Source organism: Vicugna pacos, chromosome 1 (assembly GCF_048564905.1).
Source record: "Vicugna pacos chromosome 1, VicPac4, whole genome shotgun sequence".
NCBI lineage: Eukaryota > Metazoa > Chordata > Mammalia > Artiodactyla > Camelidae > Vicugna > Vicugna pacos.
The window spans coordinates 62,104,040-62,130,951 of record NC_132987.1 but is presented as its reverse complement, the minus strand read 5'-3'; the positions used below and the strand labels follow the sequence as shown (position 1 = coordinate 62,130,951).

General features: G+C 32.0%; 1 protein-coding gene across 20 annotated transcripts in view; it reads right to left on the bottom strand.

Moving 5' to 3' along the window:
* Positions 1-26,912, bottom strand: part of DLG1 (discs large MAGUK scaffold protein 1) — a 222,848-nt gene that overhangs the window by 28,577 nt on the left and 167,359 nt on the right. For 9 of the 20 annotated variants that reach the window (XM_072963446.1, XM_072963496.1, XM_072963442.1 and 6 more), the window contains 5 exons: positions 26,316-26,418; positions 16,329-16,443; positions 11,155-11,331; positions 8,251-8,320; positions 4,196-4,295 (listed from right to left, as the gene is read on the bottom strand). In XM_072963446.1, coding sequence (XP_072819547.1) covers positions 4,196-4,295; positions 8,251-8,320; positions 11,155-11,331; positions 16,329-16,443; positions 26,316-26,418 — 565 coding nt within the window. Of the gene's footprint in view, positions 1-3,467; positions 3,502-4,195; positions 4,296-8,250; positions 8,321-11,154; positions 11,332-16,328; positions 16,444-26,315; positions 26,419-26,912 lie in introns of all 20 variants that reach the window. The other 11 variants (XM_072963527.1, XM_072963473.1, XM_031683186.2 and 8 more) reach the window with 2 other exon arrangements.

The window sequence follows — 26,912 nt, the reverse complement described above, 5'->3', positions numbered from 1 at the left end:
ATCTTTGTTTTAATATGATTTTCAATGGTTATAAAATATATAATATGTGGATAAATCATACTTCATTAACCATTTCTCAACTGTAAGACACTTTAGGATTATTTCAGCTTTTTTGTGGGGGGCTATAATTTCTGAATAATATTAGACAAAACATCCTGACATATACACCTTTGTTTCCATCTCTGATTACATCCTTAGGATAAATTCCTTGAAGAGGATTTAGCAGGTCAAAAGATACGCTTTTCAAAAAAAAATTGTACCAATTTACACTCCCAATAGTAACATGTTAAAATTAGCCATTCCACAGAACCCTCTTCATCACTGGGTTCTCCTTTAAAAGAAAAGTTTGCCAAAGTGATGCATAAAGCATGTCATTTTGTATATTAACTACTAATTACGTTAAACATTTTTTTAGATGCTTATTTCATTTGCTTATCTTTTGAGCACTCTTCTCATATCCTTTCTAAGGGAGTTAGTCTGTTTCTTATTGATCTGTTAGAAATTTATAGTTTAAGGATATTGTCATTTTGACACATGATATAAACAGATTCTTAAAGTTTTAATTTTTGTTTATAATATTTGATCACAACTATTTCAAATCTTTCTAAGTCTCATCTTTCTAGTCAAACATTTCTTTCTGAGACTATATCATGTGTTATCTCTTTGCTCTCACTAAATACTACACACATCATCAGTCTCAAACAATACTACTACTCTTAACGCTTATTCTTAACACAAATGAAAATAAGTCTGGTTCAGAATCTAACAGCTCTGCACAACTCTCCTTAAATAAGTCTTTAAGATGTAACAGGAAACCTGGAAGTTTTTGAGGTGTTCTACAAAATGGAAAGCTATAAAAATAAACTGCATACAAAAGGCAAGTACAAACCTTGTCTGAAACTGTATGTCATGATTTCATTTCTGAGCACCTTATATAAGTGCTACCGAACTATGCATACTTTTAGTTTCTGTTAAAGTAATCTTCAGTTTTTCTCTCTTGAATTTTTTCAAAATTGCCTTCTCAAAGAACAAAAGAACACAGGTTTCTATTTCTAGATTTTTCACAAGCTATTATGATTTAGCTGCATCCTCCCAGAATTCCATCATACTCTTAACTAAATCTGTTAGTCAAAATAAGGTTTGGAAAGGCAATTTCTCCTATTGTTTCCTCTACTGTCAACAGGGCAAATCAACAATTTATTTGATTCTCTTCTTGGTAGAATCACTGAATTCATGTCTATGAAAAGTATTCTAGGGAATCACTTTTGTTTCTCTGCTCTTTTAATTAAATACCCTATTTTTCATAGGTTGTGTGAAATTACACGTAGATGTATGTATTTCTTTATATTCAGTGTTATTCCACATCTCTTTAACAGGTTTATCTGGAGTAACTTGTCTTGTTCTCAATCCCTTCATGAGTCCTGTTCCAAAAGGCTTAATAGATACCAATATGAGGGCACATTTATTTTCTTATATTAAAATCTCACAGGATTTTGCTTAGTTTATTCCCTGTATCCTGAACTTCAGAATACAGATAACTGAGTCCATAAATAATGCTCTTGACCCACTCTTCTTTCTAGCATTTTCCACTATATAATAAAAGCCTTTTGTCAGCAGCTAGTAATTTTATTTGATAACCTCAATCCCAGTTTTAGAATTTTAGTGATATTTTTCTGTCCCCATCAACATTTTCTACATAAAATCTTGACCTGATTAAGTTACCAGGTTTAAAGTCTTTCAGTTCCTGTGAGATGAAGCACAGAAACCTACCATTCAAGAGATCTTAAATCACTGATTAGAAAAATTAAATCAATGACATTGGTAATCAGTTATCATTTTTGTGTCTCCTCCCAAGTCACAAATCTCAATTAAAATGAGAGATGAAAATACGGTGTAGTCAAGGTGTAATTATCTATTATACAAATATCAATATATGAACCAAATTCTTCATTTAGTTCCTTTTTTCATGAGTTTTCCATAGGTCTCTGATGACCCATCAGATAACAAAAATCTTTGGGTTCATTTGCTGATCCATACCACCTCATGATCATTCTTAAATTCTATAGCATTAGGAATCTGCAGAAACAGGGTGGGATATAGGTCAGTGGCAGAGTGCATGCTTAGCATGCATTAGGTCCTGGGCTCAATTCCCAGTACTTCCATTAATAAAAACAACAACAAAAGAATCTGTAGAAATATTTCCCAGTTTTTGAAGATTTTCACTGATAATTTTTCCCAGAGGCAAGAGATTAAAGAAGTGTACCACTAGTGACAGTAAACTTGTGGTTCTTAACAAATCCTAAAAAAAATCCTATTATATTCTGTATAATATAAATAATTACATATAAAACATTGTCTTTAATCTAATATAAACCTTTAACATTTAAAGCTGAAATAAAACTCAAGTATCTATAGCTGAGATTAAAAGTCCAGTATAAAGTTAATATAAATCAGGAGAAAAATCTATGAAATTTAATGTTTATTAATGTAAATCTTGGAAAGTTAAGATACTGACTATATCCTTAATGATCAATGAATTATAAAGAAGTTTTCAAAATGCTTAATAATGCAAATAGAAAGAATTATTTAGAAAAAAACTTTAGCCTAAAAGGTTACTCCTGTGAGTCACTGTCACCTAAAAAAAATTCGTAATATTTGGTAAAATTTTACATTTAATCAATTTGAAAGCACCGATATTCAAAATTTTGTTTCTTAAAATGACTTTTTATTTCATTCGTAATTCCAACATTTATTGAATGACTCCTACATATCAGACTGTATAAAGCTTTATATGAAAATTAAATACTAGCTAGAAAATTAAACAGGAACATAACAAAAACAAAAAACAGAGACAACATCCTGGTTAAAGGAAAGACAAAGGATAATATTTCTTATAATTCTTAACTTAAAACTTACTTAAAAAATATAGTTTTCCTACTACAAAGACTGCTACTTGAACTTGAGTTCCACAATTCTCTAATATTTAAGATCTGTTGTGTTTTATAGTTTCACATTATAGCAAGGCTTTTCTAACAAAGACTCAAAGCAATTTAAACATGTTTTAACAAAAAAAAGGGGGGAAGATAAAACTGCAAGGAAGATTATTGTCTATCTTCTAATAAGGGCAGGTAGTACTATTTTAAAAAACATTTAAAAAGTCTATCTTTATACTGAAAAAAATTCCTAGAGAAAGTAATTGCCATAAAAATTACAAAAAGGAAAATGCGATTATAAGCAGAGAGTTTTTCAAATGACATGTGAAAAATGGAGCATTGGAAATATAAAAGGTGTGTATTACAGAAATAAAAATCCCAAGCATATTATTAACATGAAAAATCTAAAAGCAATCTAAATCATATACCTCCTCATGCCAGAAGGGCACTACCATGAATCTCAAAATGTATCTGAAAAAGGTAGGTCTGTAGACGGAGGTTAAAAAATAACTTGGGAGTATTTTGATCACTTACTCAGGCCTTTTGATCCCATGTCGTCAGGGATCTCCTGTAGAGAGTAGTTCCCAGAGAGCAAGCAATAAAAAGATAATCAAAGAAAATAGTTGTCAGTAATGCATAAAATTGGTGCTACAATTAGAGACAGTTCCAAGACCATTACAGGTACATATATCTTACAGAGCATTTTTGTAGATTTCTGAAAGTTTAAAACAAGTTAGTACTGAATGTAATCTACTAAAATAATGGAAGTTTTATCCAAGAGGCTGATTAAGGTAGAGAAGCAAAATTTTAGACTATTTCTTGCTATCTTGAAAGTAAAATTCAGAATGCCTACATATAATAAAGAAATAAGATAAAATAGAATGATTTGAGAAGATTTATTACCAAAAACTGGCAATGCTATACCTAGAAATCAGTAAGTAGCTTTTCAGGTATTCATGTTTTTCCTCTAAAATATTCTTTGATAGTATGTTAAGTGTTTCTTATAAGAATTTTTACATAGAATAATTCTATTTTAAACATGTACCTTAAAAATACTGTTTACTTTAAATTAGGAATTCCTAAGGTGCCAGAAAAAGTTAAGATTGGTATACAGATTAATTTATGTCTGTTAAGTTGTCCTTGGTTAAGATAATTAGTAACCTGTTGCAGCTCTTGAAACTGTCTCCATGGTAACAACCAACTGCAGGGCAGCAGGTCCCTCTACATTTATCTTCAGTTGACCACTGGATCCACATACTTACGGTCAGCATCACTTGTTTCCTGCTCACTCTGGTCCTTGTTCTTGTAGAAGGGGAATTTTCGGGAAAAGAGGTTCTTTTTACGCTTGTCATTGAATGACTGCTGAAGAAGAGAAGGAGGGGCAAAACAAAGGGATGTCTACTGTCTGTGTGTACAAAGGCCCAGCCTAGTAGCTCTGTGAAAGCTGACTCTTGTGACCACAGCGTGCAGTTTGTATATGAATTCTGCTTTAATCACATATACAGTGAATTTCTAATTTAGTATTGACTTCCTAATTCTAACATTTTATGACTGAAAGTACTCAAAAATTTAAAGTGTGTAATTCAATGATAACTAGAAATAATGGGAAAGTGCTACTTGATAAAAAAGGGAAGAGTAAATCAGGTTAGCAACTACTATCGTCTGAACCAAGTTCACATCTGTTCGAATCAATCCATATTTTTCTAGATTTCCAGGTATTAAGTGCTCTATAGCAAAAGTTATTTTAAAAGTTACTTTAGCTGCTCAAATATTCTTGATGCATTAGGAATAATTTTCATTTCCCTTTGGCTTTAACACATTTTTTTCCTTTTTTCTTTCTTTTCTTTTTTGTGGCTCCAACAAACTAACAAGAAAGCCACTATTAAAAAAGAGAACCAAAACAACTGAAAAAGTTGTTAGTGCTGAATATTTAAAAACAATCTTTTTTTTTTAAAGAAGAGAATCAGGATAACTAAATACTTATGGCATGAATCAGAAACGGGAAGAGAACTAATAAGACGTGTCCATAAGTACAGAGACCAACAAAAGAATTATCAATGCTATCTAATCAAGGAAGAAGAGTCAACTCTCCTGGCCAACTTAAATGCCGTCATAACTGATTTATTAGCCTTTAAGCTTTACCATATTATCTATTTTAAAAGTATACATAAGTAAAATAGAACCAGATTCAATCCACTGGCACCATATCCTGAATAGGGAATAAAAAGTTTGGTGCCCATTATGGCAAAAAGGCAACTGAAATTCTAATAGTTTATACATAATTGCTATGACAGCTGACCTGATGTCCCTATTGCACAGACGCTTGAAACTTGTTTTCTTCCACAATTTCCTTCTCGAATGTTCCATTTGTGCATTTATAGTTTTAAAAGTATGTAGCACAAAGAAAGATGAGTCTATTGAAGAGGAACAGATTCTTTTATAGTTTGTCACAGGCATCCATGTCTTGAATGAAATGGGCTTGGCTACTAGTGACACTATGAATTATTATTTTTATTATTTTGTGAAGTGGAAACAATATAAAGGATAGAAAACTTGGTTTGATTTTTCTTAAGTTTATCCATGTCACAAGATGCTATCAATATTTTGAAGCATATCAACACCAGGCATTATTTTTTTGGCACGCCTATATTTTTAAGCATGTGATGACAGGTGATTAAGAAGCTGAAGTGGATTAAAGTGATATTTAGCTCAAATTCTATTACTTGAAAAGATTTATTTTGGTAAGAATCTTTATAAAAACAAGGTTGAACTTTCATTTTTACCTTTTCATATCAATAATTAAGGGTTAGTTAAGTTCATAGTTCATTAGTCAAGCAGACTGTCTTGATAATCAACCTTAAAATTTAAAGGCTCTGTTAAGTCTAAGCAGAAGTTAAAATACTGGGGGAGGCTACAGCTCAGTGGTAGAGTGTGAGATTTGCATAACTTTAAACCAGGTCCTGGGTTAAATTTCCAGTATCTCCATTAAACAAACAAACAAACGAACCTGATTACCCTCCCTCCCAAAAAATTAAAGAAAAAAAAAAAAAAGGAGAAGTGAAAAACTAAGCTGAGAAAAAAATACTTGTGGAGAAATCTAAGCTTACAATCGTTTTATAAACTGGCAATTAGCATTATTTGAATAAAAACCTTTGCTTGAATCCAAATTTTAGAAAAGACAGAGAAGAAAACAGGTTTCAATAGAGAAAAATTTATGGTAATCTAATTTAGGGAAGAACTAAATCTTTTTGCTCATGACAATCACTGATTTTGAATTTAGTAATAATTTTTATGCTATCTGATAAAACGGATATGTTTTTAATAAAAGGTCATTTACCCCTCCTACTGCATATACAGTGGTCAGAGTCAGTTTCACAATAAACAACCAAAAGAAACATGAAGTTTAAAATGTTTTGATTTTTGATAACTTTGCAGTTAGCCAAAATGAGATATCATAAAGATATCATTAAATAGAAGAGAAAGAAATGCTTGTTAGTTAAGAAATGTATTAATTGTATTACATCTAAAATTCTGCATGTGAAGAATTTGTTAAAAGTGAAAAATAGCACAAGCAAACAAGATAAAATTGTGTAGGGAAAACACAAAACTGAAGAAACACACTACCTCTAGTTTCTCTATATTTTCAATATAAAACAATCTGTTTAATTACTTATTATTATTAATGCTATATTGTGAGAAACAGTGTAATACATAAAGAACTGAAAAATATAAATTCATAATACATATATCAAATATCTAAATATATAATTTCCATATTTAGTACTTCAGAATAGCTAAATGAATGTTAAAAATGTTAATGAGAAACTGAAATGTTTTAAAAAAGTTTGCATTGGAAATAAAGTCCACAATCAACCATGTAAGGAAAGGAAAAGAAGAACTTAGAATGGGAAGTGGTATTACAGAGAGAAATGCAGTTCTGTATCAATGGCAAGCGTATTTTTTTACCCCACTCAGTATCATGCATACTTTTGGTGCTGTGTTAGAACACAGTGACTGGGTATAAAGTTGGTTACAGTCAACAAACAAGACTAAGATTTAAATATGTCGTTAATTCAGTTAACTTCTTACAGTATGAAAGAAAAGTTACAACATGCAACCTCTTTCAATACACTGACAGTGTATTTTACTACAATATTTTAAAAGACATATAAAAAAACAAGCACAAAAACCACTTTGTGTATTTCAGTTTTGAGCATTTACTTGAGAATTTTTCCTCCAAAGATTTTCTATTTTAAGTATTGCTTCAGATCACACTATATAATTCTGTATTTTCTGAAAGGTACAAGTACATTTTAAAGGAATTTATTATTTCTAAAATAACTATATGCATTATACAATTTACTCAGATTTAATTTCTTTGACCAAGGGTCATATTCCTTGTCTTTATGTAAAGCTTTGAGTGCTTAGTGATATTAGAGATGTACAAAGAGTACAGTTAATTTATCTGCTGAGTTAACTTTCCACATTCATTTGAAATATGATCAAAGATACATAAAACTTTTGCTTTAGGTTAAAAAAAATCCTAAAACATAAAACATTGCTACAAATAGTATTTCAACATGTGTTTAGCTCTTTCTTCAGGCTTATTATTAGAGTATTCCATTGCAGTAATCACACACATACTACAGGATGGAGCCTGTGATATCCAATCACTAAATTCAAGAAGGACTTAAAGTTAATGGAAACAAAAACAAGTCTAAAATACACATCAAAGAATTTTGATGTAGTTCTTGCCCATCTACAAACTCTTCCTCTTGACTGACTTGTCTTTGTTCCCTCAAGATAAAAATTCATATTGATTCAACATGGATTCTATTAACAAATGATATTAGGAATAAAGGTAGGAAAAATAACATTTCCATAAATTCACTTGTAAAAACTCATAAACTTACATTATGACCTAGTGAATAATTTTGGGGGGGAACCTATTTTCTCAGATGTATTATTTATTAGCTATCACGATTAACACTGGTGACACAAGTTTCTAATTAACCATTCGTCTGAGTAAAGGCTGAATTCATTTCATTTATAAAAATAATGACCAAAAGTACATTTTAAGAATATATCAAATGACAGTTTTGATAATTTGGAAAGGTCTGTGAAATGGGTGCTTTATTTAATAAATGGTTTACTTTGGTATATCTCCTACTGTAAGACAACAAGGCAAGAGCTGTTGATAGTTAATTCTTTTGGCAAAATCCTTCTCATTTTAATAATGTAACTCAAACAGGAATCATAAAAAGGTCTACCACCTTCAATTATTAATTTCTAGAAATAAAAGATTTCATATACTCACCCCTTTATCTCCTCTTGCTTTAGAATTAAATTTCACTGTTTTTAATCGGGCTCGTTCTTTCTTTTCAACTCTGGTAATGCAAAGATGATTTTTTAAGTACACCAAACATATCTAAAGGTCTAACTAGAAATTATCAAAACTGATATTTTAATATGGAGCATTTTCATATTCTAAAGCCTTTAGAAGCCATTTACGTTTGCATCCCTCAACTAAGAATTTCTGAAAAATGAAATGCAGGGCTCATTTTATTATGAAACAAAACTACTTGTGAAGTATCAAAATACAATACATATATGTGTGCTTCTGTATGCACTGAATTCCATAATTATACTTGAAATTATTATGAGGCACCACTTCTGAGTTAGGCAATTTTTCACATTTTCCACTTGTTTTGCTGTTTAAATATTATCTTAGCATGGACATCTATGGTAAAAATTGTTGAGAGAAAAAAAATTGTTAAGAGAGAGAAAGCAAATGGTTTAAAATGTTAACAACTGATGAAAGTAGGTAAAGGGTATGTGGGTGTTCCACAGACTATATTCTTGAATTTCTCTTATACTTATTTTTTCTGTAGCTCTAAAGTTTTTAAAAGTAAAAAGGAAAAAAAATTAAGCTTAACTCCAATGATATTATTTGTGTAAATACATAAAGTAACCAATTACAGTGTATAAAATAGAGTTTTAAAGTATCTTTGGAAGAATACAGAAGAACAGGTAACCTCAGTTATCCTTAAGAAGGTGAAACGGATGCTTGGGGAACAGGATTAAGAGGGAGCCTGTATAGCTTTTAGATTTTTTGAATTTTAAACTTTGTTAAAAGTGTTACCTTCAAAATAAGCAAGCAAACAGAACTACAACAAAACAAATGTTTTGTGTAGATTGTAACACCAATCAATATGAATCTTACAAAATTTCATGTAAATTAAGCTTTATAAATCCTTGATTTTAATACAGCAATTATGTTAGTATGAAGTAGAAAAAACAGCCCATGAATAAATGCATATTCCTTATTTTTTTCTTTATTACCTAGCTATATAGTTTTACCATGGGTACAGAAGAACCTTAGCAGTCATGAATTTAAAACTTGGGTTTTTACTATTCCAGAGCAATCCTGAGGGTCCAGGACATGAATAATTAATTTATAATTTTGCCTAGACACTTACCGAGGGCACTGCAAAACTAACATTTGGTGAGTGAATATATATGACTGAAACTGGCTTTGTTTCCTAATCATTATCTTGTTCACTAAATAGGTGAGTGACTTCAACTGTGTTTATCTGTCAATACTGTTACTGAAAGAAACCTAGAAACAAGAAATTGTAGAAACCTGTAATTCCTTGTGCTATTATTAGACATAAAGAGGTCTAAGAAAGATATAGTTCTATTTAAGAAAATACGAGTTTTGAATACACTGAAGAATGAAATGGCATAATTAGTTGTGGTTTCATATAGTATTTTATGAGAGAAAAACTATATTCTATAATATTATTCCTGAATTTGGAGATTTGTAGAGGTCTCAAGGTACATCTCTTTTATCACTTCTGGCTTCAAAAATCCAACCTTATAGAACTTTTATACAAAATGAAAAATTTCTCTTTCCACCAAAGTCAGCTATATTTCTCATTTGTTGCAGGTGAATGTAAAGCCTTTGCAAGATATAAGGCTCCAAGGGATAAAGACAATTTTTAGGAACTCTGACCTTGATATTAAGATGTGAGGTTTCTACTAACTCAACAAGGCACAGAGGAAGCATTTCTGAATTTAAAGCATACTATGTTCTATTTCAGGAAAAAACTTATGCTGAGGGCTGCACTGCTAAAAGAGGAGTTGCCACCAAATATAAGATCTAGCCAAACAGTTGGATCTTGCAAAAAATATGTATCTAGCCAACAACAGTCGTAAATTCCAAAACCACAATGACAAATCTTGGCAATATTTTACCATTTCTACTCTTTAATGTCTACACATATACAAATGCATATATAGATAGAGGTCTGTAAGTGGGTATATGATTCGTCATAAGGATCACTTTTAGAGACTCTCAACAAAACAAGTCCAACTCATTAATAAGAACAAATTTACTACAGTATAAGCTTGACTTGAAGTGAATTAACCAGCTACAATAAACATTTATGTCTGTCTCACTGACAATTTTTACTGGCTATCTTAAAATGAGTTTTAGGCAATGATTTGGATGAATCAGGTCTCATAAATAAGCTCTTCTGGGGGAATTATGAACTGATGTTTTAAAACCTTTCCCACAAAAGCAGAGACATTCAATAGCATTTCATTGACCTTAGAGGGGGTTCTCTAAGTTGGGATCACCCTTTTCAAAGACAATATGCATTCAACCGCTTTTGCCACTAGGTGGTAAATATGCACCAGTGAATCACTACAATAAATAGTTAAAAGCAAAAAGGAAAGACTAGTGAATGCATGGATACTTCTAAATCAAGCAAGAAAAAAAGAGAAGTGAAGTATATTAGATATTTCTGAAACTTTTGCATTTATTTAAAATGTTTCATTTTTTTAAGTCTAGAAAAGGCAATTCACACAATCAAAACCCCTGAAAAATTAGGTTTATCACCATCTACATGGGAAAACTACAGAGGCTTTTAATTCTCTCTCCCTCCACTGGTATAGATTCATGGCACAGTGGCTTAAAATATACTTATTTTGTTTTAAGCAACTAGCAGGAGCTTTAGAGAAATTTCTATTTGGGGGTGTAATATTTTCTTATTATGTCACTGGTTACAATATAAGGTGAATAAAATTAAACAGTTGTGAAACACAACGGGAAAAATCAAGCATAAAATCATTTCAGTAAAAGAAATGTAAAGAAACAGCAATTATTTGTTTATGCTGTCCAATTTTCAAGTGGTAAGACTGTAACAGACGTATTTACCTGCGTTTACTGGGAATCACCCCAACTTCATCACTCTCACCATCTGGTGTAACCTGCCTGGCTTGCCACCACTCATCATCAGAAGCATTAATAACATGGAGGATATCTCCAAATTTGAAGTTCAGTCCTTGACTAGGAAGGCCACTGTCTTTAGTCTTGTCATAATCAAAAAGGGCTCTTGGTCAAGAAGAAAAAAATTTATAATTATTTGTTATAATGATATTATAAATATTAAATAAACAGGATTCTGCAAATATATGTAATCTAGGTAGATAATTAAACAATATACCATACTAGGCAAAATAATGCCCAGCTCAATTTTGTACTATATACAAGAAGACAATGAGATCAAAAAAAAAAAAAAAAAAAAGAAACAGCAAAATTAACTTGTTATGGTAATAGTTTATTATATACATATTACTTTATTTCTCTCAATATTATATGAGCAATTAAAAAATACTTTTAGTACAATCCAAAGGCAACCTGTATTGAATTCTAAAATGAAGACAAATCTGTAAAGAAGGTCTAAATTAATAAAGTAAATATTAAAAGAGAATTCTCTTTATTTTGGCTAGACACACTTGGGAAAACAAATTCCCTGATCGATCTAATTCATCATTTGTGAAATGTAAGACCAGATCAACAGAGTGATTATTCTCCCAGTTAATTATTCATTTGTTCATAAAACTAGAGTTAACAGAGTTTTCAGAGTCTATGACAATGAAAACTAACTACAGATGACTATGATGACTTTAACAGCTCCCCTGTTATTTTTATTTGGAATATTTTGGAAAAAATACTGTATTAATTTAATGTAGTAACTGAGAAATGTGGGGCATATTTAAAATTTTTATAACAATAGTGTCCTACTACTTGATTAATTAGTATAAAATACTTAAACAAATTAAATTCTTACATTCAAAAAACCTCTCAAGAATACAGGAAGGATCTCAGCAATTACATTTATAATACAATTTATTCATTCTTTTTTTCGAATTTGGCAATGAGGAATTAGGATACAGATCATATTCCTTTTCACGCCACCCAACTTTTATGAACCTGTCTCTTAAAACTGAAGAGGGGTGAATTTACTCGACGGCTAAATGAATGAACTGGTTACTGGTTTTCAGATGTGTTCTTCCAAGTATTTCAGTAGCTAACAGTGTGAAGGAAGTAGGTGACAATCAAAAGTGGGCTTACTTAAACATACATTAAAAAGTACACAATACACTGGATTTTATTTGCAGAATTCTACAGCTGTAAAATAAAGATTGTAAATGATATAAATGCTATGTCATTACTTCAATAAATTCTGAATACTAAGGAAGCATCTTTCTACTGGAAAAATACAGCTAACCTCAAAAAACACAAAGGTTTGATATAGTCAGTAATTTACTAAATATTTATTTTAAAAAGTAATGAAATAGATATGGCAAAGATAAAGATGACAAAGATGATGAGGATACAAATAAACATAATATAAAATAGCAAATCAAATACCTGAAGAGATAGAACAAATGCCAAAGACATTCAGAAAATGGAAAATACTATATCTTAACATTTTTATTATCATAAATTAACCTTATGAATTACAAAAGCAATGGAGAAATCACTCACAACCTCTACTCCTTATGTTAGCATTTAAGCTTTGTCTTTTAATACTTTGATACATTTAAAACAGGAACTCATGGAATACTTACGAGTTATGAATCACAAGAATACAATGAACACCTGTTAATCTAGTATCCAACCTAAGACTATACACAAAACTTTAATCAATAACTCACATTACCTGTGTATTTCTCCCCTTGATCCTACTTCCCTCACGTTAGGAGTTAAGCACTATTAGAAGGTAACCACAATTTTGAACAGTGTTTATTACTTCCTCGATCCTCAACCGTTTTTGGTTTGGTTTGGCTTTACCACACAAATACAGATGACTAAGTAATTATATATGATTTTACTAGTTACAGAGCTTTATAAAAAGGTATCATACTGTATGTAATCTTTCGTGGCCTTAACTTTTTTTTTTGAAATTAAAACTACATCTTCTAACAAGAATCATTAAGACATCTGGTTAACTACGGCAGATTGGCTACATGTGTCTACAGGCATACCTCAGTTTATTTGTGTTTTGCTTTACTGCACTTGGAAGATACTGTGTGTGTGTTGGGTTTTTTTTTTTTTTAAACAAATTGAAGGTTTTGTGGCCACCCTGCATTGTGTTGGCACAACCCTGTTGTAACCCCAAGTCTACTGGCATCATTTTTCCAACAGCATTTGCTAACTTCATGTCTGTGTGTCACATTTTGGTAATTCTCCCAATTACCGAACTTCTCATTATTTCAAACTTTTTCATTATTATTATATTTATTATGGTGATCTGTGATCTTTGATGTTACTACTGTAACTGTTTTGGGGCATCACGAATCGTGCTCTTATAAGATGATGAACTTAACTGATAAATGCTGTGTGTTCTGATTGCTCCGCCAATTGGCCCTTCCCCGATCTCTGTCCCTTTCCTTGGACCTCCATATTCCCTGACACACAATATTGAAATTAGGCCAATTAATAGCCCTACAATGGCCTCTAAGTGTTCATGTGAAAGGAAGAGTCTTATGGCACTCTAAATCAGCTAGAAAAGATTAAGCTTAGTGAGGAAGGCTCATTGTAAGCAAAGACACGCCAAAAGCTAGGCCTCTTGCACCAGTTAGCCAAGTTGAAAAAAGCTGAAAGTGCTACTTGAGTGAACACATGAATGAGAAGAAAGTGAAATAGCTTTATTACAGATACGCAGACGGTTTTAATGGTTTGAACAGATCAAACCAGCCATAACATTCCCTTAAGCCAAAGTGTAACCCAAAGCAAGGCTCAAACTCTTTTTAATTCTATTAAGGCTGAGAGAGGTAAGGAAGCTGCAGAAGAAAAGTTTGAAACTAGCGGAGGTTGGTTCATAATACATAAATAAGGCAAGAAGTCACCTCTATAAAATAAAAGTACAAGGTAAAGCAGCAAGTAGTGATGTACAAGTTGCAATAAGTTATCCAGAAGATCTAGGCTAAGTAATGAAGTTGGTTACATTGAGCAACAGATTTTCAATGTAGATGGGACAGCCTTATGTTGCGAGAAGATACACTTAGAATTTTCATAGCTAGAGAGAAGTCAGTGCCTAGCTTCAAAGCTTCAAAGGGCAGGTGACTCCCTTGTTAGGGGTTAATGCAGCTGGTGAATGTAAGTTAAGCCAATGCTCATTTACCATTCTGAAAATCCTAGGGTGCTTAAGAATTATGCTGAATTTACTCTGTGCTCTAGAAATGGAACAACAAAGCCTGGATGCAAGCACACTCTGGTTACAACATGGTTTACAGAATATTTTAAAAGCACACTGTTGAGACCTACTGCTCAAAAAAAAAAAAAAGATTTCTTTCAAAATATTACTATTGCTTATTGACGATGTACTTGGTCACCCAAAAGTTTTGATGGAAACATACAATGAAGTTAATGCTGTTTACATGCCTGCTAACACAACATCCACTCTGTAGCCCACAGATCAAGGACTAATTTTGACTTCCAAGACTTATTAGTTAAGAAACACATTTTGTAAGGTTAAAAATATAGATAGTGATTCCTCTGAGGGTGTTGGGCAGAGTAAACTGAAAACCTTCTGGAAAGGATTCACCACTCTAGATGTCATTAACATTTGTGATTCATTGGTTGAGGTCAAAATATCAGTATTAATTGGAGTTTGGAAAAAGTTGATTCTAACCCTAATGAGTGACTTTGAGAGGCTGAAGACTTTAGCAGATGAAATAACTACAGATGTGGTAGAAATAGCCCGAGAACCAGAAGTGGAGCCTAAAGATGTGACTGAACTGCTGCAATCTCACAACAAAACTTGAACAGATGTTCAAACTTCTCAACAGGTGAGGAGCTGTTTCTTCTAGATGAGCAAAGAAAGCAGTTTCTTGAGATAGAATCTACTCTTGGTGAAGATGCTATGAAGATTATTGAAATGAAAAGGGATATAAAATATTATGTCAACTTAGCTGATAAAGCAGTGGCAGGGTTTGAGAGGACTGACTACAATTTTGAAAGAAGTTCTACCGAGGGTAAAATGCTATCATATAGCATTATATGCTTCAGAGAAATCACAAATGAAAGGAAGATTTTAATCAATGTGGCAAACTTCATTGTTGTCTTAAACTTTAAGAAATTGCCACAGCCACCCCAAACCTCCAGCTCCCTGAGCAGTCAGCAGTCATCAACATGGAGGCAGGATCTTCCATTAGCAAAAGATTATGACTCACTGAAGGCTCAGATGATGGTTAGCATTTTTTAGCAATAAAGTATTTTTTAAATTGAGGTATGTATTTTTTTAAGACATAATGCTATTATTGTACACTCAGTAGACTATAGTACAGTGTTAAATATAACCTTTTATGCACCGGGAAACCAAAAAATTTGTGGTATTGTGATATTCACCATGTTGTAGTGGTGTGGAACTGAACCTGCAACACCTCTGAGGTAATTCTTGCATTTCTTTTCCATCCTGAAACTCACTAAAATAACAACAACAAAAAAGACAAATACAAAAAAGAGATGGCAACAAGAGAAAAGAGAGTTTAAACATGTTTTTGGATGATGGTAAATAAATCTGGCAGAGCAGAGGAAGCTCTAAATGGGGTGCCTGAAGAGAGGGATACTGAAGTAAGATTTACTCCACAAGACCCTAGAAATGCTTACAAATTAAAGTGTACGGTATCCATGTAGGTAGAGATAACTTAGAGCAGTGAAAACAGAAGAACTGGGGGAAATTACTGTAGTAATTAAATGTTACTCAAATGGAGAATATTTTATCATAAAAGGAAACAGGTAAATAGAAGTGCTGGATGATACGACACACCAAACTATACTAGCCACTCAGTAAAATTTTTGACCCATATTTATTTTGTCTTTCTTTACTATATTGTAATTATTCAAGAGGTAATATAACTCTCATTGATAAAATTATAATACTATTCCTGAAAGATAGATTATCAGGAAATCAGTCATAAAGAAACATTTCCATGGTTTGCAATACACTTTTCTATAGTAAAATTAAGTCATACTGAAAAACCTGGAAGAATTTGCATGCATAAATAAAGACTGCTATAACTAAAAATAAAAAAATTTACCTGACATAGAGGGATCGCTTCTGGCTAGTTCGAAGAGAACCTGATCCTGAACTAATGCTACTATTCATCATCTGTTCCCGTAAGTCATGTATTTTGGCTTCAAAACGACTGTATTCTGATGGAAGAAAAAAGAGAAATAAATTTATAATTTATTTTCTAAAAATATAAGTCACTTGAAGATAAAGTATTATATATGTAGGCTGTCTTATAATTGGTTAAATGTAGTCAGAACCTTAAAAGAGTAGTCTACACAAGATTTTGCCCAATATGCAAATATCAAAAATTAATCTTAATGTACCATGATTAAGAATTGACTGAAAACAGATTTTTCTCATATGCTATTTTAAATTTCCTATGACATTTAATAAGTTAAAAGACAACTTCCGTGCATCAAATAGCAGTATCAATCTTACTTTATTGTTGAATTTAACTGTAAATTTTGAAAAGTGAAAATCAGGATGTGTTCTAATTTTTATACTTTAAAAAAAAGAATCCTATAGTAATTTATACTAGACACTTTGCTTACTGACTTTTTCCCTGTGAAGAAATCAGCTGATCTTATATTCTCAGATTTTACCCTTGTGCAGGGTAAAATAATATGGGAGAAATATGTCTTAAAAAAACTAATAAATAAAATTAAATTTATTTCAATTCATTTTATAATTTATAAATTTTCAAAGACACACAAAAAAGCAATCTGAAGGAATAAACACTTTATTTAAGATACCTTTTATAGAAAAACAAATGTGATTCTGAATATGGACTATTTTAAACTCATACATAAAATCTTTAAGTACTTTTTCAAAAATATTGCAATTACATGGTTACATATACTTATATAATTTTCTCTATTTACAATAAATAACTGTCTTATAGACAAGTCAGATTCTACCAGATTTTTTAAAATAAAACCAGTCCTATAGCAAGAGCAAATAACTTGTCTGGAGTTTGTATAGTTTAAAAAGACAGAGTAAGAGTAAGCATGCTTACTTAGATGTTTATGTTGTTGAGTTACTCTTGCTTTCATCATAGTCATCAAGTTTGTTTTATGGCTACTGAGATTAATTGAAGCAACAATTCATCAAGAAATTCAGAAACGTTTAAATGCTCACATTAATATGTAATAAAATCTTCTTTTATTGTCCTTTAAAATGTAACAGAAAATTTAAAGTATAAACATTAAGAGACTGACTAGTATAGCTATAACCATTATAATTCAACAATTATCAACTCATGTCAAGTTTTTTGTTTGTATGGACATATCTACGATACAGACTGACTGATGGATGAAGATAAAGATGAAAACAAGAAGTGAACCATAAGCTTATACTGGTTCTTTAATTAAAAATTAGGACCATTAAGTTTTTACTCATTCTTTTATCTTTATATGCTTTCCTGCTTATGAAGAATCCTGGTTCTCAAGACACTGAGGATAACAGAATCAGATACCACAGATGACTTACTTGTTTAAGCCAATATTACATTCACAACAGTCTTAAAATAACAAGAAAGCTATAACCATGACATGATTACTGTAAACAGTTAACTATTTTCCCTAGTTCTTTTTATCCTTGAGAGTATGGCCTATTATAAGGGATATACAGTTGAATACTGTTTTAAAGTCACTTGGAATAGTTCCTTCCTAGGTGCCATACTGCCAGTTGGATATACACCTAGGTTCATTTGTTCCTTTTTATTTTCAACTTTAATTTTTAGGGGTTGCTTTTAAAAATTTTCATTGTTTTTACAGGTAGGTAAAATAATTCCAAAGTCAATTGTTTTATAAAATAAGGATATTAAAAAGAAGTCTAATTTCTATCCCTCTCTCCCTTCTCCACTTTGTCCTGTTCATAAACATTTAAAGAAAGCTTTATCCTTCCATTTTTAATAAGTAAACATATATACACATGCAAATATTTATATAAATGTATTCTATATTAATATATGTATATTTAAATTATACATATACTTTATAATTATGTGTGTATGTGTACACACGTATGTATTGCTTATCCTTCTTAAACAGTAACATACACATTTTCCCATCTTGCTTATGTTATTTAATAGGATTTAAAGTAATAGTCTCAACTGTAGTAATAATAAGAACGCTCCATAGTAGCATATACAGATGTCCCTCATTTTTTTTTAAGGCTATATGGTTCTTTTACCTCTAACCTCTCTTTGTTACAAGAAGATACTGTATAGGGTTAGATTTTGCTGTACTAGCAAATCAGAAAATTGTTTTCTTTTAATAATCAAGGTGAGCTAACTTTTGATATGATTAAAGTTGTGTGATTTCCAGTTCTATTCTTAATATTTTGTTTTGTGTTTATACGTTGAAAATATATATATATATATATATATATCTACAGTCAAGCCTTTTATATAGCTTGTGGCAGATTATATTTTCCAAAGATGCCCGGCATCCCACATGTTCTTGTACTATGTGACCAGGCTCCAACTCATCACGTCAGGGCAGTTACCTGTGTAGGAGCCCTCCTCATGGTTAAGTCCTAACAGGCCACCATAACTAATCCTGACCTCCTCAGCCCTGCAATGCAGATAACTACCTTGCTATGCTCCACCTAATGGCTTAATACAAAATTGATCAGGATGTGAAAGGGAAAGAGCTCTTTATTTTTGGATTTTAAAAATGTAAAGGTAAGATGTTCATTATAGTTCACATAGCATTATTAGTTGTTTTCAACCATTTTGCCAAGCAAATTAACCAAAGTCCTAGTGACTTAAAATATTCTACATTTGAGAAATTTAAAAACTTTCTGTAAAAAGGTCACATTACCTTTTATAGTGAGGTGGAAAATGTTCTTTCCTAAGAAGTAACTAAGTTACCATAAAGCAGTTAAAGTCTCAGATATTCAACATTTAAGATACTGGAGAACTAAAGTCAATTCCTGATAATTTCTTAAATTTGTGCCTTACTTATTTTGTTAACTCTGTTCAGATTTTCATATTTATGGTCTTTACTTACTATTAACAACTCCTCATAACCATCTATCTGTCTGTCTCAAACATACTTCAATACTTTCCTCAAAGTAACGTTTCCCTTAAACTTCCATTTAATTTACCTAGCTAACATTCCTATCTTTTCCTTTTATTTCAATCAATCCATCCTTTCAGCTCTAAGTTTCATTCTTATACCCATTCTGTGTACCTTTTCTTTATATTTTCCATTCTGTGTACCTTTACTTTATATTTTATTTTGGAGGAAGAATCTCATTTCTTATCTTCAGTTAAGTCATTTGCATCCCTTTTCCAGAAATTATACCACCACTCATTTCAGGAAAGCTACTATTGGAGAGAGCTAAAATGTTACCTGGGAGATAATCTCCATTAAACGTTGTTGTTAGGAAGTCTTTGAACAGCTGGCCATAAGTTAAATAATATGTGTATGCTTATAGAAAAAGACACAATGTTTAATGGCCAACTTTCTGCATTTTATTCCCCTTTCAACTTCTAATCTTTATTTCCACTCCCACACTATAAGTAAAAAGATGGAAGCAAGGGGAAAGAGAATGGGGAGAAATTTTACCTCCCTCAATTTCCTTGAAACTTGCAGTCCTAATTATGAAGGATGAAACTCACTTAATACTCTATGATGAAATATATTAATTAAACACACAGCTTTAACACTTAAGAGCAACAGCTATCAGAGAATGGATATTATGATTGATCTAGAAAAGAAAAAGGGAAAGTTTTTGAGTAAAAAGGCAAGCTGGTTGTTTTAAGTAGTTAGGAAGGGGTAGAAAGATACAGGAAGGAAAGTAAGATACTAAAAAAAAAAATAAACTAGGAACGTGGTACAGAAAATACTAAACAGATGACATATGCTTGCAAAGAAATGCCACTAATCCAATACAACCTCTCCATTCAGCCTCCACTTCTCCCCTCTTTGGTTATTATCAGAAGTAGTTATGAAAATAAAATGAGAAGACAGGTTAAACTCTACCTCTGCAACTCAGATTTAAATCAAACCTTTGAAACTCAGAAAAGGGGCTCTGGTCAAACCTCTCAGCTTTTCTAGACTTTAGTCATTTGAAGATTAGGAATAGTAACACCAATCTAAAAAGATTCTTTTTCTTATGAAAATGAAATAAAATACCTCACAAATTTAAGACATAAACAATGGGAAAGAGAAAATACATTTAATATAAGTTTAAGTCTATCCCTTTGATCTCTTTTTCATTTATAATATCATTGAAATATAATTAATATTTTCTGAACCAAAAGTAGACATTTAAAGCCTTTAAGTTGCTATAGTATACTTGAGGAACAATAAGATAAAGTATTTGTGTTTAGGGCTTTTTGTGAAGAGAGGCAGCTTTAGTGTGTGGTTGAGAGAGTAAGTGCAAGGTGTGGGGACCACTTGGAACCCCAAGGTTGTCACAGAGATTATTTTAAGCTGAAGACATTTGAGGTTCAATAAACGCAGAAAAAAGCCTTCTCAGAGCTTTCCTTATTTAACTCAAAGCATCAACTTCTGGGAAATGAGGTTACTCTAAATCTCCTCTTTTGGGGACCTCTACAGCCCTGAAGAAGATGGAAACACCACTCATACCTGTAGAGACAAACATTATCACAAACTTCCTCCTAAAGAGGTACTTTTCTCCCCACTCCCTTTTCCATACTATGTTAGGAATATAAGCCTTTAATCTTAACCATTTAATGAGCCAGTTACTTTTGTTGGCTCCCTGGATGCATACTTCTGTTAATCTGTCTTCTGTCAGTTTAATTCACAGGCGCCAACTAATGAAACTAAATGGGCAGAGGAAAAGTTTTTCCTCCTCTACAAAGGGCTATCAGAAATCTTAGCCACTTGCCAGCTGTGTAACTGGCAAGTTACTTAACCTTTCTCTGCCTTAGCTTACACAACTGTAATGTAAAATGACAGTTAACAGTGCCCACTCTATAGGGTTTTATGGGAATTAAAAGAGTTAATGTGGGGAGGGTATAGCTCAGTGGGTAGGGAGTGTGCTTAGGGTGCATGAGGTCCTGGGTTCAATCCCTAGTCCGTCCATTAAAAAAAAAAAGTTAGTAAATGTAACATGGTTAGATGCCTGGCACATTTTTTTGTTTCCTATTATAGTCTATCACCCAACCTAAAGGAGATTCTTTAACTATAGACCAGGTATTACTTGTTAAATTTTTGTTAATTTCTGGATATGGAATAAAAAACTAGAATAGTAATTCCAGTGCCCATGTTTGATTTCTGATTATGATTCCCAAAAGTGATTAGTAGTAAAGTTCTAAAAAATGAATTGTTGTTTGTCTTTGGAGTTAGCAAAACTGAGGGAAGCTAAGTGATAAAGTCCTTTTAAATGTTTTATAGATTGTTTTTTCAAACTTAGAGTCTAAGTGATTAAAGTTCAAAGTTCACAAGCTGAAAAACTTGTAACACTATTTCATGGAAGGCTAATAGGAAAGCCATAAATTCTGAAAGATAAAAACTTTCTCCTACCAAAAAGCTTACCTTCACTCTTTGTCTGTTTTATGTATGTATGTATGTATGTATGTATGTATGTATGTATGTATGTATGTTAGATTATCAATGAAGCAAAGAATCCCAAGGAATTTGTTATTAGTAAAGTGAAGATACTAACTGCAAGGAGATGACTGATTATCAGAGTGTCAGGTGACTCCTTTTGTACTTCGTAAAACAGCCAGCTCACTGAGAAATAAAACCTGAGTCTTATCTTTAATTGATATCCTTGGTCCTCATAACAGTTACACACTGATGACGTGAAATGTTATTTTTTTAGAAAGTGCTGTACAACAAAAATACATTTGTTAAAAACATAATTAGTATTAAAGCAAAACATAAAGCCATTGTGTCAGTGTCTAATAAACAGACATAAGGTAAGTAGCAATACAGCAAGGAGGACAGGTCAGTTTTCAAAGTACTCAAAACCTGCTTTTAAATTTTAACTTTCTCATCTTTGGTCTTCTGTTATTCTTTCTAGAATGTCATTTCTTCTCTCTGTCTATCTAAAGTCTACCCATTCTTTAGGTTTCCAGTTAATTCCCAATCCTACTCGATGGCATTATTTTCCCCTCATACCAGGCAATATGATTTACCTTCTTCTGAATTCCTAAGACAATGTCTGTCTCCTATGTTCTACTGGTACTTACCTTGTGTTTATTAGGCAATCACAGCATAGCTGTGGTAAAAGAATACAGTATAAATCAATATTGCCAGACTGAACACTCATTAAAATATTCCCAGTGAAAAGTATCTAGACTTTGAAGGCAATAGACCTAGCACTGAATCCCCGCTATTACTACCAGCATTATTGTTTGCGTGTATACCATCATCTGTATGTAGGGATATAGCTATGTGTTTCATAAGCTCCTAGAGCAAGGCTTAAATAAATAGAAAATAGGCACCTAAATAAACATACAATTATAAACCGTGTCAAGCGTTATAAAGGAAAAATACCACAGTGCTGTGAGAAATGAAATCATGAGAAGGAGCCAATCATATAAAGAATAGGGGGAAAGAATATTCTAAGAACAAACAGAATGAACAGAGAATTAGGAAAATATCTGGTATAATCAAGTGTTGAAGGAAGGTCTGTATGGTTAGAGCTTCAGGAGTAAAAGAAGGAGTAGAGAGCTTGCAGTGAAGTCATATGCATTGTGTGTGCTCAATTATACAGAGCCTTGCAGGTCCTATTAAAGGGTTTGAATCTTATTCAGAGTATAATGGGAAGTGTTTTAAATGGGAACTGATACAGTCCAATCTTTGTATATACAAAGATCACTGTGGCTGATGAATGGACTGGAAAAAGTCAAGAAAGAAGGAGACTTGCTAGAGGCTATTAGAATAGTTTAGGTAAGATCTGATAGTGGGTTTGGTTAGGGTAGTGGCCAAGACACAGAGGTTGAGAAAAGGGAAGGGAGATCAGGGATGACTCCTAGGCTCTGGCTTAAACATCAGTGGAAATGCCATTTAAGGAGAGAGTGAAAGAATTGTTTCAGATAAGCTCAATTTCAAACATTAGGGAGAAATAAAGCTGGAGAAACCAAACAGGACATTATCTGGTCCATTATTAGGAAATGTTTGGAAAAAAGATAGATACACAAGAGTAATTAACATAAGGGTCTAATCTTGAAACGTAGAAGACATATGTTAAATAGTAGCTACTTCAATAATCCAAGCAGAATGCAAATTCTCCTTGATACAAAAATGGCTCCATCAAGACTAGAATAGTTAAAAGTTTTGAATACAACTAAAGTTTCATTCAGAAAGGTTCATACGAGAGAAAAGCACAGAAATTACAAAAAAGAACAACAACAAAAAAACCCCGAGTACAAGTACAGAAAAAGATAATCTGAAAGGGAGATTCCTAGGACCATTCAGTAACTACCGTAGGAAAAGGGTAGCCCATCCTTGCCAGTCATTGCCAGTCATCAGTGGCAAGTATACTTACTGCATATATATATATATACAGGCTTAGTTAAGCTTAGTTAAGAGTCACTAAACATGAAAATGGTAAAATTAATGATCCTTGTTCTGATATATGCTCATCAAGCATTAGAGCAGTTCTTTATCAATCTATTTTTACCTCCTTAATAACTTAATATTTTCATCTCATTCCCAGAAGATTCTTTCTTGATAAACATTAACTAGAATATGTCTGAATTTTGACCATTCTGAGTCAATTTTCATGCTATTTCTTTTCAGTATAAAGATTCACATCGTATAAATTCAGGAACATTTTCTTGACTACTATAATTTCAAGCATTTAATCTCTTCTTTTTAAAAAATTTACTTTTTCCAGAAAGTCTAATTATGTATATGTTGTATATACATAATTCCCTGTCTTTTCACTCTAATCTTAAATTCTCTTTGTTTCTACTTAATGTTGTTTACTTTTCCTACTGTATCCTTTATGTCCCCTATTGATTTTTCTGCAGTGTCTCTGTCTTTCTGTTCCAAGTTAAGAAACTAGTTTGCTTTCTTCTTTTCTGGGTTCTCCTAGCTCAAAATTAATCTCTTCTGGTTGTTAAGCCTCTTTTCCTACAGTTCTTTACATATCTACTTTGTGGTCTTCTTTCAAAGAAGTGAATGCATAAATTGTTTCAGAACATTAAAATCAAATTTTCATCTGATTTGTGCCAATGTTGTGTGTGTGTGTGTGTGTGTGTGTGTGTGTGTGTGTGTGTATGCGCGTGCATGTGTAACTAATCTTTATCTGTTGCTAAGTTTTGTTCTTTGTTTCTCTCTCTTCTTATTAATATCTTTGTATGAATGCTAGGCCAGTTCTTTTTAAATTGCTTATTACTGAATGAGTTCGCTGGACCAGAAAGTTTTGGGGTATAGGGTGAGTAAGGAACCATGGGTTATCTTTAGAGCATTTAAAACCAAGACTGTCACATTATCTGATGCTATCAAGACAGACTGTTTAAATCAAATACGGTTCTCTATTCTCTAAATGAAATCACATCAAGGATGGCTTTTGCTCTAGCATCCTCACTCCAATTTCCACGTGGCTTGCCATAAACAACGGATAATGTTTTCATACCTCAAAAACAAGTCCCTTACCATTAGGAAGTATAATTTTCTGTCATATTTTAAGTTCTGCTACCACTGAGCATTCTCAAAATTTCATGTTTTCACTCTTTCCTTCTTTCCATGTAGTTTTTGCCAGATCTCAATCTGCTTAAGCAGTCTTTTTGCCTGTATTTTGTTGTCTAGGTATTAAATCTGACTTCTTAGTTTTGCTTAATGTGAGGTCAAGCTGTATGGGTACAAGCATGCGTTTATGTTTTATTTTCCTTGCTGTTTCTGTGTGTTTTCTGGGGAGGTTAAGGAGCAGATACTGACTTTTCCTTAATCTTATCTAAAGTCATTATTCTTCATTTCCATAATACTAAGTAACCAGTGATTATAATGTGGTTTCCATACAGTATACCTAAAGGGCAAGAAGGTGCTGACCAGATGATAAAAGCATGTGTACTCTCACTGGTAGTTTTGTTTCTCACAAAAATTAATAAATTGTCATTCTGACTTCTTAATATTAGTCCTTATTTGCTTGATTAATGTGATTTATTTGGAACTTACCCCTTACACAAATGAATTTATTCTTGTTCAGTTACTAAACCTAAAATGCTGAGTTGTCAAGAAATATTATATTATGAAATAGCAAGCGATGTTCAACATACTGCTTTGAGCAGGTAAATACATATTAGGTAAATTCCACTCCAGGAAAAGAATAGTAAATGTAACAGTTGCTAAATTATAGAATATTTCACCTGGCTCCTTTAGTCACATCATTCTTTCCTTCTTCACTTTGTTTATGAACATTAACTAGTATGCTATGTATTCTTCTGGGTGTTTAAACTTTTTAAATTCCACTGAGGTTTTACTGAAATGGTTATGTTGATGTACACTAGAGTCTTGTGTATGTTTAAAATGGCATGACCTCAAATTTTCCATTACCACCTTCTTCCATTAGGAACTTGGTAAGGTCATGTCCATGATACTTCACCATTTAGAAATATATTACATCCCCAACGTGTATTCTTTCTCTTTATTTTAAGTAACAACAAAGGTTTAGAAACATGTCTGAAACCTTGATATTAATAAATATAATCTAATTAAAAAGTTAGAAAAAATTGGGATAACCTTATTTTCTTTGGCAAAATTACTATCTTTGCCTTTTAATCACTGGGTTAGTATAAGGTATGTTAATAGGTATGTATTTGGTCAGATGACAAATTTTAAAAAATGAACACCTGAAAATTAATCCAAATAATGGTGAAATAAAGAGTTGACAGATACAAGTTCCTACATTATATTAAAAACTCTTCGATAAGATAGTGAATTAGGTTCATACTAAACAAATAATAGATTAATAAATCAGACAAAAACATGAAAAGAAAGTTAAGCTTGGGAAGCTAAACTTTTTAAGACAAAGATTTTAAAAAACTGAAATAAAAAAAGGACCGACAACAAGAATTTATTACCTTCAGGTCGATATTGTGCAACAATTGTGACAGCTTGACCAGCATTTTTTAAAGCAGCTGCTGCCTGCTCATGGCTGGCAGTTCTGAGGTCGACACTGTTTACCTGTAAATCAAACCAAATCTTAAATTTGAAAGAAAATCATCACATTGATTAGAAAGCACAATAACCTGTTCTTTGAGCAGACATAGATTAAAAAAAATTACTTGCAACTACCTTATCACTAAAATTTATTTTCTTGTTTTGAGCTACTAAAAATATACAGTAAAACAAAAGATTACTATCAATCAAAACATTTTTAGTCACTAAAAATACTTTGCTTACTGTCAAGTGAACAAAACTGAAATAGTTTCCCCTAGGTTTTCCAGAAGATTGTCTATCAGTCTCTTGAGAAATGTACCTTAATTTGACAACCTAAAAAATCAACAAGTGACATCATTTTGTACATTTCATTTCACTAGTAACTCAATCAATTGGAGGGAGATTCATTTCATTTGTAGCATCCTCTCCACTCCTGCCACATTTTCACTACTACTCATTTCAGTTTCAATTCTCTTCCTTCCTTATCCAAACTAAAATTTCCATTCTTTTGCAGTAAC